The 13,808-nt window shown below is 41.2% G+C and overlaps 1 protein-coding gene across 2 annotated transcripts in view; it reads left to right on the top strand.

Annotated features, from left to right (window-relative positions):
• gpc1b (glypican 1b) overlaps positions 1-13,808 on the top strand; it is a 65,352-nt gene that overhangs the window by 23,074 nt on the left and 28,470 nt on the right. For both annotated transcript variants that reach the window (XM_041054717.1, XM_041054716.1), the window contains exon 3: positions 12,972-13,130. In XM_041054717.1, the coding sequence (XP_040910651.1) occupies positions 12,972-13,130 (159 nt within the window). The remainder of the gene's footprint in view (positions 1-12,971; positions 13,131-13,808) is intronic.

Raw genomic sequence — 13,808 nt, 5'->3', positions numbered from 1 at the left:
TGACATAACAACTCAAATGTAACTCTAGATGGACCATTGCCAGTTTTTGTACACTGAGTTTTAGATCTAAACCTGGTCACTATCTGTTTCTCTTTTTTTTAAATAGGCCTGGAGCCAATGTACCCTGAAGCAGAAAAATCAAGAAATGGTTATTTGACAGGGTTATAAAGTGATGATGTAGGCACTGGATGTTTTTATGTAATGTGGGAAACAGTGATCAAAAGAGTTGCCAGAAGGATTTGTTATCTGTTGTATAATTATCGTACGCATTACTTGTGAACAAGGTTTTTTTCAATGCTGGTGTACAACCAAATGCCAAAAAATACAGTCTATACTCTAAGATGGCAGTTATGTGAATATAATGTATAATGCTTTGCTTTGTATAAACTAATCTAAACTAAGCTAAACTGAACTGAACTAAACTAAACTGCTGATCTTTACTTCATCATTTCTTGGTGCACCACTAACATCCTGTAGGTCAGGTGAGTCAGCTTCCCAAAATGCACTGTTTTCCTCTCAACAAGCACAGGCACAGCTGGTGGTTGTGGTCAAGGCCCACGCTGCTTTGCATCAGGAGGGAGAAGCGTGTGACATCAGAGATGGTGGCCTACATAGACCAGCGACTTGGTGGACCGGATTCTGAAACGAGCTACTGTGGCGAATGGTGCTCTGTGCTGATTCATGGGGCATCTTTGTGGTTTGTTGATAGAACAGGCTGGTTGTGAGGCGAGGAGGAAAGCAGAGACCACAGACTTAATTGTTCTGACATTCCCTAAGCATCTTCATCTTTGTCTTGACAGTGCCGTGGCTTTCCAGTGGTTTGTGTATGTGTTGATATCATCCCCATTGTCTTTGTTTGCTGTCTGCCTGCCTAGAAAAAATGTCCTCACTCTTGTTGTCTCACTGCCCATATTGCCATGTGACTTTCATGTTTCTGTTTGTATGCCTTCCCGTCTTTCTGCCTGGCTGTCAGTTAGCCTTGTCTATCTGTCTGTTGTCAAGACATTTTACTGACTCACAGTGACTAAGAGAGGCCTGAAGTGCTAGCCTGTCCTGACCTGACTTCAAAATAGACAGCTTGGCACGCACACCATGCACACTCAACATCGCCAAAACAGGGCTTTCCTTGTACAGCGTTAGTTCCCATGTCAGGCTCTCTTTCAGATCAAGATTTTAATATGACTCACTGGTTATGAGAGTTATGAGCGATCGTTTGAGAACAATCATTGAAGCCCACAGCCATCGTCATAATGCATCTGATTGTCAGTTGACAGGAACACACACACTGGAATAAGCAGCTCTGCCGTTTGATTCACTGATTAAAATGCTGCTGTGCGTGCTTTGTTGATTGATCAGACCTCAGCTAGATTGTTTATTTTATGAAAATGCTTAAACACTTCGAGTGCACATAAATGGAGCCTCTCCAACCAATAAGATGTGCAATTTAATTGTCATCAAAACAGTAATGTCACCAAATGACAGATGATGATACTATTTATCTTGATTTATGCTTAAGGTTGACAAATGACATAAAATGATACAGATAAGAGAAAACCCCTCAAGGTAAAGATTGTTGTCTGGCCCCAGCCATAAATAAAAAATGCCAGTGTTTGAGGATCTGGGCAAGTGTGGATCTGCCCTTTGGAAACCCAGATTCCCTGGCCAGATTCCCAGCCAGAGGCGAAGGAAGGAAAAGAGGAGGGGAGAGTGTGAGGGAGGGGAGACGAGTGAACTAAGGCAAGGACTGAGAGGCTTATCTGTGCTTTGATCTAATGACTGAGGCACAGAGCATCAGTCATATTTTCTCCAAGCACTGATCTATAATCAGATCACCTAACATTTAATACTTCTCTGACTCATTATTGAGGATTAAAGAAGATCTAATTGAGGATTCGACAGCTTTTCTATCTGCCTTTGAAAACGGTTGGATGGGAGTGGCAGGGGTGTGTGCTTGTAGGTCAAAAGCCGATGATTGATGGCTTTTTGTGGAGGCCTTTGTACTGTGGCAGCAGAAAGAAAAGGGTCGGATTAAATAGGAGAATTACATTCAAGACTCCCATCATATACGCCATTTGCGTTCTATCAAAAATGGATTTCTATTCATTCCTATTCAAAGAATGAGAGTGAGAGAATAGACTTTTCATTCTTTCTGTGGAGTGGAAGCATCAATCTGAGCCCACAGCATGTAAATGCAGGAGGTCTAAATGCTTTTACTTTTCATTATTATTATTATTTAGCATTTGTATTAGCTCTTTACAAAGGAGTGATTGCTGCACTAACACTAAATCTCGCACTCATATTTCATTGAATGTACCTCATGAGATTCAGAGATAAGAATGTGATTTTGCGCAATGCAAAAACTACACTGCTCTGTGTATTATGCATTGTACAATTTCAAAAGCTCTTGTCATGTGAAAGAGGGTGAGAACAAAGAGGTGAGTTTGAGAGGGTCTGAGGTCTTGGCAGGTAACAGCTGTTCCTGCAACTCCCTTGCAATATACTGCTGAGATTAAGAATAGCTGATCATTTAACAGAGTGCGGCAGAGTTATTAATTTGCAATTCTGATAACCAATTGCTTTAGTCATTTCTAGGAAAGAATACTGAATATTATAAAGTTTCAAAGGCATTTGCTCACTTTTCTTTGTTCGGTTTTGTGTGGTGTGTTTTGGCTTTTATGTACTAATTTCATTGAGTACATAACTAATTCGTTAATAAAACATTTTGATTAATTTTTGATAACAATAATTCATAGTTGAATGCCACTTGGCAATCATCCAGCTCCTGCTCACCTTTTGCCCTCTCTCTCTCCTTTTCTACCTTTTTGTTTGCTCTCCATTGTTCTTTGTGTATCTTTGGTTCCTTTGTGAAAACTTTTCATCCTCTCTGCTTTCTCTTTCACACCGCTCCAGCTCTTTTATGCCCTCATCTTTCCATTTTCTCCCGCGTACATCTCTCTCAGCTGCATCAACCACCACCCTCTGTGTCTATGTCTCTGACTCAGTCCTGGCTGAATGTGTTCTAGCTCTTGTTGCTTTGACAGGCCCTGACAACAGCGGGTCAGCTTCTATCTGTCAGCCTCTCCACCTCTGAGCAGCACCGAGCAGAGGGGAACTGACTGCTTTGTTTGTTCTTTGACCATCAGGAGACAGGCCTGCCGCAAAGGGAAGCTTGCGAGTGTATAGGAGTCAAGCCAGCTTCCTCACATACACTAGCAAGAATACCTCCACGCCGGCACAGGCATATATACAATATACTGAATGAGTTATCTCTTTCCTTGATTGTCTGTCTAGCACGTTTCACACATTCAGTTAGATGTGGTAGTAATTTTACGTCAGTAGAACATAACATTTTTAAACTCTTAACTATGAATCTGCCACATTAAAGGATCGTACCTGAACAGTATAATATATAAAAAAATGCCTCAGTCTGACATAGTTGTCATTTTTCATGTAAAAGTCAATTACATTTTTTGATCCAATAAAAAAATAAAAATGAAATAAAATAAATCAAATATATTTTAAAGGCCTTGTGTCCTTCAAGCCGCATGATTTGATTTTGTTTTCACTTGGGGGCAACAGAACAAGTTGTAAATACAATGTTGACATATTATCACGTCATAACGTTGGTATGACAAACATGTTTGCAGCTTGCTCATTCGCTCTGTTTTTGTCTTTACCACCTTCTGAGGGAAATATCTGGCTCTGTAGCTGCTAAATTCTCCACTATGCTCATCAGCTAGTTGCTAACTTTGTCTCCTGTTTAGCGCTGAGCGGGTAGGGCACAATGGGTGTATGAAAACAGCTGCCTGCTGCAGCTGAGTTTAGTAACAGCTGAGCCAGAAAACAAAACCGTGAACGAAAAGAAGCTGGAAGTCTAGCCTTTCACACTACATATAGTCATTTGGTCTGGCATCAAAATAAAAATATGAATTAAAGCAGTTTTGAAGATTCACCCAACAGTAAGTTCCCAAGTTGCCCTTTTTTCTGCTTATTGAACAGGATAAAGTTCTTTAACAAAACAAAACAAAACAAAAAAAAAAAAAAAGTTGTATAGCTCCTTTTGAGGAGAATATGAATTAAATGAAAGATGGTTATTCATCATCAAAATGAATTCATCAATCAGGTTAAATCAGGTAAACGCTGCTAGAACTGGCAAAGGTCTTCTGGGAAAAAGAAATGGTCTTGTCTTGGAAACTGAACTTCATGAAGTCTTGCACCTCTTTGAGGATGTGTGAAGTCAGCAACTTTAACGGTTTCTTGTGTAAAAAGAGTATCTTGTTATTTTTCTGTGTAATCCTGAGGAGTTTTTGTGAGGTTTCGAGACTTCATTGTGTGCGGCTTCAAAGGAGGTAGAACCGTCAGTCTTCTTTCGTCTGCATCGTGACAGGATGTTCTGTGTGATGAACTGCTGACACTTGTCAAAGACCTTTTCTAGATCATCAGAGGAAAACTCAACCACACACACACGCCACAACAACACCCACATTCCTCTGGACAGAGAATTGAGGTCACCTCTCTGTACCTTTTAGTTACTGTTTTTATTTTGGGGTGGCCTATAATGCAGTATGATATGGTTTAGATACACATCAACAGGGTGACTTTTTTTCAGAAAAACTTTTTCCACTGCTTACTTTGCTTATTTTTTTGCACACATACACTGAGATTCAGTAAGTAAGTCACCACACAGACAAGCTCAAGTCAAGGCATGTCTGTAACTGGCAGGAGAAGGATGGGTTATTGGGTGTAACTAGGACAGTATGTGTCTGTGCTGTCTGTACACTATATTGCTGGATTTGTTTTTCTTGTTAGGTCCAAGTAAATTACATTCTCCTGCCTTCCTAGTCAGTCCAATGTAATCTCAGTCAACACACAAAGTGAAAAAAAATCTGGGAATGGATAAAGAGTGGCAAAGACACTGAAAGAGGCAGGGCATGGTTGGGCAAGTTGGCAGTCTAGTTGGAAATCTCCAACCCCACAACAACCTATTTGACTGTGACTGTACCTACTAAGTGAATGGGACGGGCTGCTGCCACCATTTAAAGCAGCTGGCTCTGATTCTCTTTGGTTAGTCAATGGCCACTAGGATTTGTGGGTTTTTGTCTGTGTGAATGGGAGAGAGCAACAGAGAGTGGGACAGAGAGAGAGAGAGAGAAGCAACAGGACAAAGAGCAAATGTGTTTGTGTGCATTTATATGTGTGTGTGTCAGAATGGGCAGTCAAGCATTTTTCTCAGGGCTACAGCAACTTAATTACAGAACCTGTTGTAATCCATCATGTTCCTTATAAATCACAGCTCCCATTGGTTCTGTCCGATCCAGAGCAAATGTTGCAGACGCAAGCCGCTGGGCTTAACATTCATGTAATGCATTTTCTTCCACCTAACTGTGTGGGCCTTTAAAATGAAGTACAGAATGAAAGTTTCGGTTTAGTTTGTCCCTCTTTTTCACCCACCCACATTCTTTCTATCTCACTTGTAACATTAGAGATTGCAGTCCCTAATCTATTTTGATCTGTAAACAATGACACTATCACTGTTGTTCTCTCGTCTGATGTTCCAGGATGTGGTTCACATCTGTTGCTATGGGAGACAACACAAACTATCAGAGAAACAGGGACATGATTCATAATGATTTTATTCACTTGTAGGTCTCACGGCCTCATGCTGAAGCTGTTTCTTTTCATTTTTAAAGGCATGTAATATGGCTTATTTTCAGTTCTCATCTTTTCACCCTGACTTAGTAAAGAGCTAGTAAAGAATAATTGTATTAGCAGTTTTTGAGCACAGTAATATGTGTGTTATATTTTTCTTTTGGGATAGAGCAACAGAAAACTGTGAATATCTGCTTGGCTGCATGAGCACACAGTAATGGCTAAAAAAAAAAAGTCAGCAGGATATTGAGCACATATTCTTTTGCATATTTATAAACATACTGTAGGACCAAAAACAAAAATATTGCGTCCTGTCTAACCTTGTTCAGTCCCATCCTTTCCTTTCCACTGCTTCCCTTCTCCACTCCATTTCTGTCCAGCCCATTTGTTAACACAAGCTGACCACTGAGTTAATCACAGCCAGAGCTATTTAACTCAACACAGTAATCTGCTCCTACTGCCCACATCATTACATTATCACATTATCCATTTAGCCATTCCTCTCTCCTGTAGTTAAAATGAGGAGTTGGTCAAACTTTTTTCTAAGTCAAGTGAGTGAAAGAGTACCGGGTTTACTGTGACATTAGAGAGTGCTGTTTCATTCAGTGCTGAGTCTAATGCTACCTGTATTAATGAATAGCTGTCTGGTTTGCCAGAAGGGCAGGTAGCCAGTGTGAGCTTGAGTAGAGTAGCTTGAAAGATCAACTGGCTTCAGTAGTAATATGCTATTAATGTGTTGTGTGGCCACCATCTTGTCTGGCTCGAGGAAACTTTATATGTGACTCTCAAGTACAATAAACGGACAAGTAGACAGACAGACAGACTGACAGCAAACAGACACCATAGTGTTAGTGTTATATGTTATGAGCATTTGTCTGGTCGGTATGTGAAACTCCAGTGTGTGCAGTTGGTGCATCAGACATGTCAACCTCTGCTGCCAAATAACCCTGTTGTTTTTCATCTGTTTAGCCCTAATCCACTGTTCAAGTGTGTGTGAGGGTGTGTGCGCATGTATGCGATTCCTCGTATTCCATGGGTGTTTTCCTTGGCACTGGCAATAATCCGCCTAGCTGTGGACACATACACGCACACACACACACACACACACACACACACTTCCTCTCTCTCTCACCACTGACTGTATTAGGCTGCTAATCTCTCAGATCCCACAGCGTGCGTGCACACGCATGCATGCGTGCGAACACACACACACGCATATTCCACATTGTGGTTTGAAATTGAAACAGAGTCAGTTATGCAATGGCAGTTATTACCAGGAGCCATCAGTTATGTGTGTCAGCGTATCAGTGTGGTCGCAGTCATGCCATTTTGTCAAATGTGCCTCAGAAGAAAAGCGTAGAGATTTACCAACTGTTCACATGTAATGCATCCAAAATTCCTGTACTACGTGCATACTTCTCCAGAGTCAGCAGGGTCAGACAAAAAAAAAAAAATAACTAGAAATCGTTTCTTGTCAGGCTCACTGTGAAGTCATTGATTCTCATCTCTTTTATTAATACTTATATGTGAAAATATAATTGCACTTATTCAGGTCTTGACTTAATAAGATGCTACATTCTGTACGTTCTATATACTGACTAACCTGGCTCCATCTCCTGAATGACATACACGGATACATGGCCTTCAGCAGGATGTGTCCTATGGATGGTGATAGATATAATTTCACATTATGATGTGCATATATATATGTGTGTGTGTGTGCGTGCTTAATTAAATGATTAAATAATAATTAAATGAGAAGGTGCTATTAGGGCACTTAAAAGTTCCAAGAAATTATTTGATTATTGAGTTTAACACTGCCCACTGCTCTCATGCTGTTTAAGGTCTTGATTAGATCAGCTACCTTGGTTCACTCCAGGTGACATGCCATGGTTTTTATTCTGACAACAGTGCATGGGCAGGGTGTCCAAGAATATTGGTGGTATATCACAAGCCTATGTCTTCTTAATGTCTAACACATAAGTCACAGTGTAGAACGCACAGGAGCAGATGTCAAAGAAAAGTCATAGGTGCCCAAAGGTCTAACAGTCTAGACAGTGTTTATGCCTAAACAGTTACACCTGTGAGCTTTTCTGAAGTCTCCAATCTATCCAGTCTACTTGAGCTGCTTACACAATATTTGAAATGGTGGGAGGAAGTCATTAATCAAGGGAAAGCATGCAAACTTCACACAGAAATGGCAAGATTCAGGAAGGCATTTTTTTTTTTTCTGTGAAGCAATAGTGGTTAAAGCTGTGCCACTGTGGGTACCAGCTGTCATAATAAAATGTTTTAAATATACAGTACATAGTGTTTACACACCAGACAACAATGAAAAAACGAAATATTCTACAGCCCAATTTTCCACCGCAGTACCGTGAAGAACAAAGAAACCAAGGTTTTGAATAAACTGTGCACAACAGGGGTCAAGCCCAAAGTCTTCCGTGGACACACTGAATAGACTGAAAGGGGCCAGCTCAAAATCCCATGCAGTATCTGAGTCAGCATAACACCTGCACAGGTAAACACCTTCCAAACTGGTGGAACAAATATATAATCGAAATGGGCCACAGACATGCTGTGTGCATTATGCTGTGAGAAGCCAGTGTTTATTTTTTCTCATTATTTTTTTAGTGTCCATGGACCATAGAGAAAAAAAAAAAACAAACACTAAATAATCTCAGTTCAGGTTACCTAACTGGACAAGACCAGAATATTTACTTCTTCTGTTTTGTTCACAGGCACCCAGACAAATGACAGAGACACTTTGGCTTTTAGTCATTCTTAATTTCCTGTTGCCCTCTCCTCTCTCTGCGTTTCCCACCATTTCTACAAGCCCCTGACTGTCAGTCTCTCCCATGCTTTATCACAGTGTGTATGACCTTATTCTGCCTTCCCAGATTGCTGCTTAATAGGACCCTTCCTCCCTGGTGAACAGCGATAAGCTAATGGTTAGGGAATTGCTCACCATTTAGCAGCCGGGTTTGTCAAAAGAAAAGGGAGAGAAGTGATGGAGGTCTGTTATGGGGTTAAAGTGAACAGATAGTTTCCCTAATTTTCCCCTCATGCATAGATGAATGTTTGGGTGGGTGGTTTATGCATGTGTGTAATTTTAGGAGAGGCCAGATAATTGGCTTGCTATCTCGGTGCTGATTGGCCTCGCAGAAGGTGGTTGATTAATACAGAAAACGTACTCTGTCAATTTAAATATATTTGAATAGATCATTTAATTTTGAGATCTCATTCATGTGTAGTTAGGTTTCATCTCTGTGCACTAACTGCGCAATCAGTTTAAAGTCTGTAATTCACCTTCTCTTGCGGGACACGGACCGTATTATTATCATGACCACGTTTTTCATGATTATCTCGCATTCCATGCAGTTTACTCAGACTGCGGGAACAGTAGAGAGGGGAAATAACAAGGGCAGGCTGGAAATTTGACTAATGCTAGAGTAAATCTCTAATGGATGAGGAGTGGTCTAGTGATATGTAATGAAAACATGTCTTTCATCAATCTGTTAAGTACAGAAAATGAGATATGCTGATTAATATAAGCACAGAAAATTGGACATCTCAAGCATTAGCATTAGCCGCCCTCTCTGTTGTGGCCCTGTAGTTGCTACTGTCGGAGCCTCCCACTAACACAGCTCTTCTCCAGATTGAGCTGCCCTCCTCTGCTGATTACTGTAGTATCCTCTGGCTGTGAGACTGAAAATGTGTGCTTGCATGAAACAGAGAGAGAGAGAGAGAGAGAGAGAGAGAGAGAGAGAGAGAGAGAGAGAGAGAGAGAGGGAGAAAATGAACGAGTGTGAGTGTAAAAGCAGGAGAGCCATGTCTGGTTGTTAAGGATACATTACCTCCACACTTTGATTGAGAGTGGCTTACTGTTCGCTCTCACCCAAATAGATACACACCTACACACACGCATACACACACAACTGCTCACAAAGGATTACTCCAGTTTACTGAGTCAAATGGAAGAGACTGCTCTGTTTGTAACATTAGCCGGCTATTAGGTTAGCCAACTGGAAACGTAATGCTCTGTTACAGGTGACCTTTCCTACTGCAAAGCTGGTGTGTGTACAGGGCTATGAGTGTGTGTTTAAAACTGAATACTGAATGTCTGTGTGTGTGTCCATTTTGTAGATGTTGTGTGTGCGTGTGTATACTGAAATTCATCACATTGTTTTTCATATATTAAAATGCACCCTCTGAAGAGGCTGTTTCTGCCTGGCTGCATCTGGAAACCTCACACCTCCTACTAGTCCTGTGTGTGTGTGTGTGTGTGTGTATTCTTGTTCTTTACACAGATGTCCTTCAAATGGCAGGCAGCAGGCAGATTGCACTGGAAGAAATGGCCACAGGCCCATAATACACACATACACACACATACTAAAACCAGTCCAGGCATTTAAATGGCCGTCTCAGGGCCTGACAGACTGCAGCTGACCCCTGATAGTACTGTATACTAGTCCTCTATCAATCTTCTTTCTTACCCTTCCATGCAATCCAGCCTCCTTTTTTCCTCTTCTCTATTTCTTTTGCTCTCCTCTTTGCCTTCACCTTCTCATTCGATTGATTTTTCCTCTCACTGACACGCACAAATCTTACACACTTACATACAGTACATATGCCCTTCTCCAGGTCCAAACTCTGTCTCTTGGTGCGTGGGTGTGAGTCACACCATCACCAGTGAGAGGGTGCTGAGAGATCCTCAATGTCACCCTCTTCTCCGATCTCCGAGGCCGTTCTCCACTTCGGTTCTGAAAGAGAAAAATTGCCTATAATTGCTCCACTTTATAGTTGGCCTGGGTGAGGCACTTAAAGTACAGTTACAGAAACTTGGTTGCCACATAATCAGTGAAGTGCATGGATTCTTATCATCCACGCATTGCCTGTAAAATGGGAGATTTGGGGCAGGGGTGGGGCAGTGATTAACTCAGGCAACAACCACAGTAAATGAAGGTGAAATGACTGCTTGTAATTGTTGAGCAAGTGCACACAGAAATCACTAGCTTTGACAGTGAAAAGGATGGCATGATCAATCGTATCGATGGACGCTCTGTGCCTATGGAGTCAACTTGCCCTGAGCTCAAAATCCACCAGGTGCATGCTAATGACAGCCTGAGGGACATTAAATCATTAATCCTGTACCTGTGTGTGTTTATTGCATTTGTATTTGTGCAGGCTATGTAAAGCTCAGTGATGTGAGCAGACATATTAATTAAACATTTCAAGACTTGTTGCTAATCTTAAGGCTTTGTATGAGACTTATTATTAGACTTCAGTCTATTAACAAAGGAGAGATTAAGGCCGAGGATGCTGGGATCCTTCACTGTACATGTTATGTGTTTGAAAAAGCTTTGCAAGTTTTTATTTTGCAGAGATACAATATAAATTATATTTGTATTCTGCGTTGGTAGGTTTAGAAGCAAGCTGGTCTCTCAAATGTTAATATTGTTGTGCCATTTAAATGCTTAAAATACATGGCATTAGCCTAGAACTATCACATGAATCATGCGCCTGGGCATCCGATTTATCATTCTTGTGACACCTAGAAGCAGAAAAGAGAAAAATCTGAAAATAATTATAATGAAAACCAACAAGTTTTCTATTTAAATACAGATCTACAGCACCAGATCAGAAATGTTCAATTTACTGTAATAAGAAAAGAAAAGAACAAGTCATCATTTTCATTTAAGGTCTGTATGTGTGTGTGTATATGGGTGTCTGTGTGCGTACTGTACGTTAACAGACTGGCTGGTGAGGTGGGGATTACACAGAGGTAGTAATGCTTGTCACTGTAGGGTGGGAAGGTGGAGTCATTGAGATTCAGTTAGGTGCCTCTTTCTTAGACAGGGTAATACAATCAGAATGGGAATACTACAACCTGCAACTAGTCTGTGTTGATGTGATTGCATCTCTCCACATCTCAAACGTGTTCTTTTGGATTCAGATCTGGTGATCGAGGAGGTCACCGAAGTTCACTGAATTCATTGTCATGTTCATGAAACCAGAGACCACGTTTGCTTTGTGTCATGGTGCATTACAATTCTGGAAGCAGCCATTAGAAGATATATAAAGAGATGCACGTGGTCAGCAACAATACTCAGATAGGCTGTGGCATTCAAACCATGATTGATTGGCATCATGGGGCATAAAGTGAGCCAAGAAAAACATTCCGCACACCACCATCACCAGCCTGGACTGTTGACGCGAGGCGGGTTAGGTCCATGGATTCATGCTATTGACCAGTCTGACTGTTCTCCTTTCATGTCTCCCATCAACAAGGCGTTTCTGTCTGCCGAGTTGCTGCTCACTGGATGTTTTCTGTTTTACGCACCATTCTGAGTTTATTCCAGCATGACTCAACATATAGACAACTGAAAGCTCCTTGTTTACAAAAAAATGGAATATTTATTAAAACTTCCAATAAACAACAGCACACAATGAGCCAAAAAAATGCGTCCTCTTTGCTGCCTGAGAGAGGGCACTCTACTCAGAAAGGGTAGCCATCCTATCTGCATACACGTTACAGCCTTTTTGAAATTTGTCTTTGTGCTTTTGTGTATGTGGATGAATTATTTCTCTTCACCTATAAATGAACGTCAGCCACATGAATTTTGTTCACCTCAAACTTGGTTGCATTGATTTAATGATGGAATTCCATTCTTACAAAATTTGTTCTGATTTCAGCTGTAGCTTGTTTTAGTAGTCAGTAGTTTTAATCAACTTTGAAAAGCCTTGTTTAAATCCTCTCATTTGGTATTTGGTTGTGTGTATACACACACACACACACGCATGCACGTAGCCTGAGCTTTGTACTTCCCTGGATTTCTGGGTTTATACATCTGTGTATGTGTGCGTGAGTGTGTGTGTGCGCACATGTTTGCAAATGCATGCACAGGCATGCGTGTCAGAGCTGCTTATTAAAATTGTATGGGAGCTGAAGCTGTACTCCAGTGCTCCCATCGCCACAGAGTTCTCAACATCTTGCCAGGTAATCAGGCGGGCAAACACATGCAGCCCTGCCTCCTCGACTGCCAACAGGCTGGGTCCAACCACTGCAGCTAATTCAGCCTGTCATGTTCATGCTCACTGTTGAGCGTTTTACACAGAAGCAAAGAACTATTAATCCCAGTTTTGTTGAGTGCTGACTGAATTGATGGGACATGTTAATTCTAATGTAATGTTTCATGTTCTTTTTCTTCATTGCTTTTTGTCACCCCCCTCTAAATCTCTTCCTCTCCTGTTTGTTCTCCTTTTTCTCCACCACCCTCACCCGCTTTCTCCTCCTCTGTCTCCATGTGTCCTGCTGCTAGGAGAGCACCTGCGCATCTGTCCCCAGGGTTACACCTGCTGCACTAGTGACATGGAGGACAACCTGGCCATGCTGAGCCGCAAGGAGATGGAGGGACTTCTCAAAGATGCTGGGCGATCCTTACAGACCTCCCTCACTGGACAGTACAAGGTCTTTGATGGTGAGTTTTTGTATTCTGAATAATGATGCATGAGGTGAGTGAGAGAATGAAAATGGAGAAAAACATGAATAGATGTGTCTTTGTCTTTTATATTTTGACACCACATACAAGAACCCTGTTTTATGTGTTTCTCTGTCACTTTTGATCAGCACATTGTTGTGCCAGTAGTGATATTTCTCATTTCACATTTTCACTCTGGCCATACCCAGCCTATATAAAATGCACACATACTGCCTGACAGGTTAAAGTGCAGGTTAAAGCCCTTTTATCATACAGTGACTGGTACAGAGACTGGTAATGTCTTGAAGTGGTGTTGTCACATAGCCATTTAAGTGCTAGGTCAGTCAGCACAGATTCCAACATGTCCAACTTCAAGTCTGACATACCATGACATGAAGACTTGCAGTTTTCATATAAAAATACCCTTTTACAAAAAATGTTAGCATACAGTATAAACAATTAAGATTCCTGAGTTTGTTTTGCTATGCTGTGCTTTGATGACATTCATCAGCACGTTTGGCAACATGCATCAGCACAGTAGTTTGAAATATGACTGTAAATCTACTCATATTCTTAACAATATGAAACAATATCAGAACTTAATTGCAATGCTCCTAGTGCGAGAGAAGAAATGAGAGAGACAGAGAGAAAGAGAGGGGGATTTTCAATCTCAGAACG

Source organism: Toxotes jaculatrix, chromosome 14 (genome assembly GCF_017976425.1).
Source record: "Toxotes jaculatrix isolate fToxJac2 chromosome 14, fToxJac2.pri, whole genome shotgun sequence".
In the NCBI taxonomy this organism is placed as follows: domain Eukaryota; kingdom Metazoa; phylum Chordata; class Actinopteri; family Toxotidae; genus Toxotes; species Toxotes jaculatrix.
This window is presented reverse-complemented; position numbering and strand designations above follow the sequence as displayed.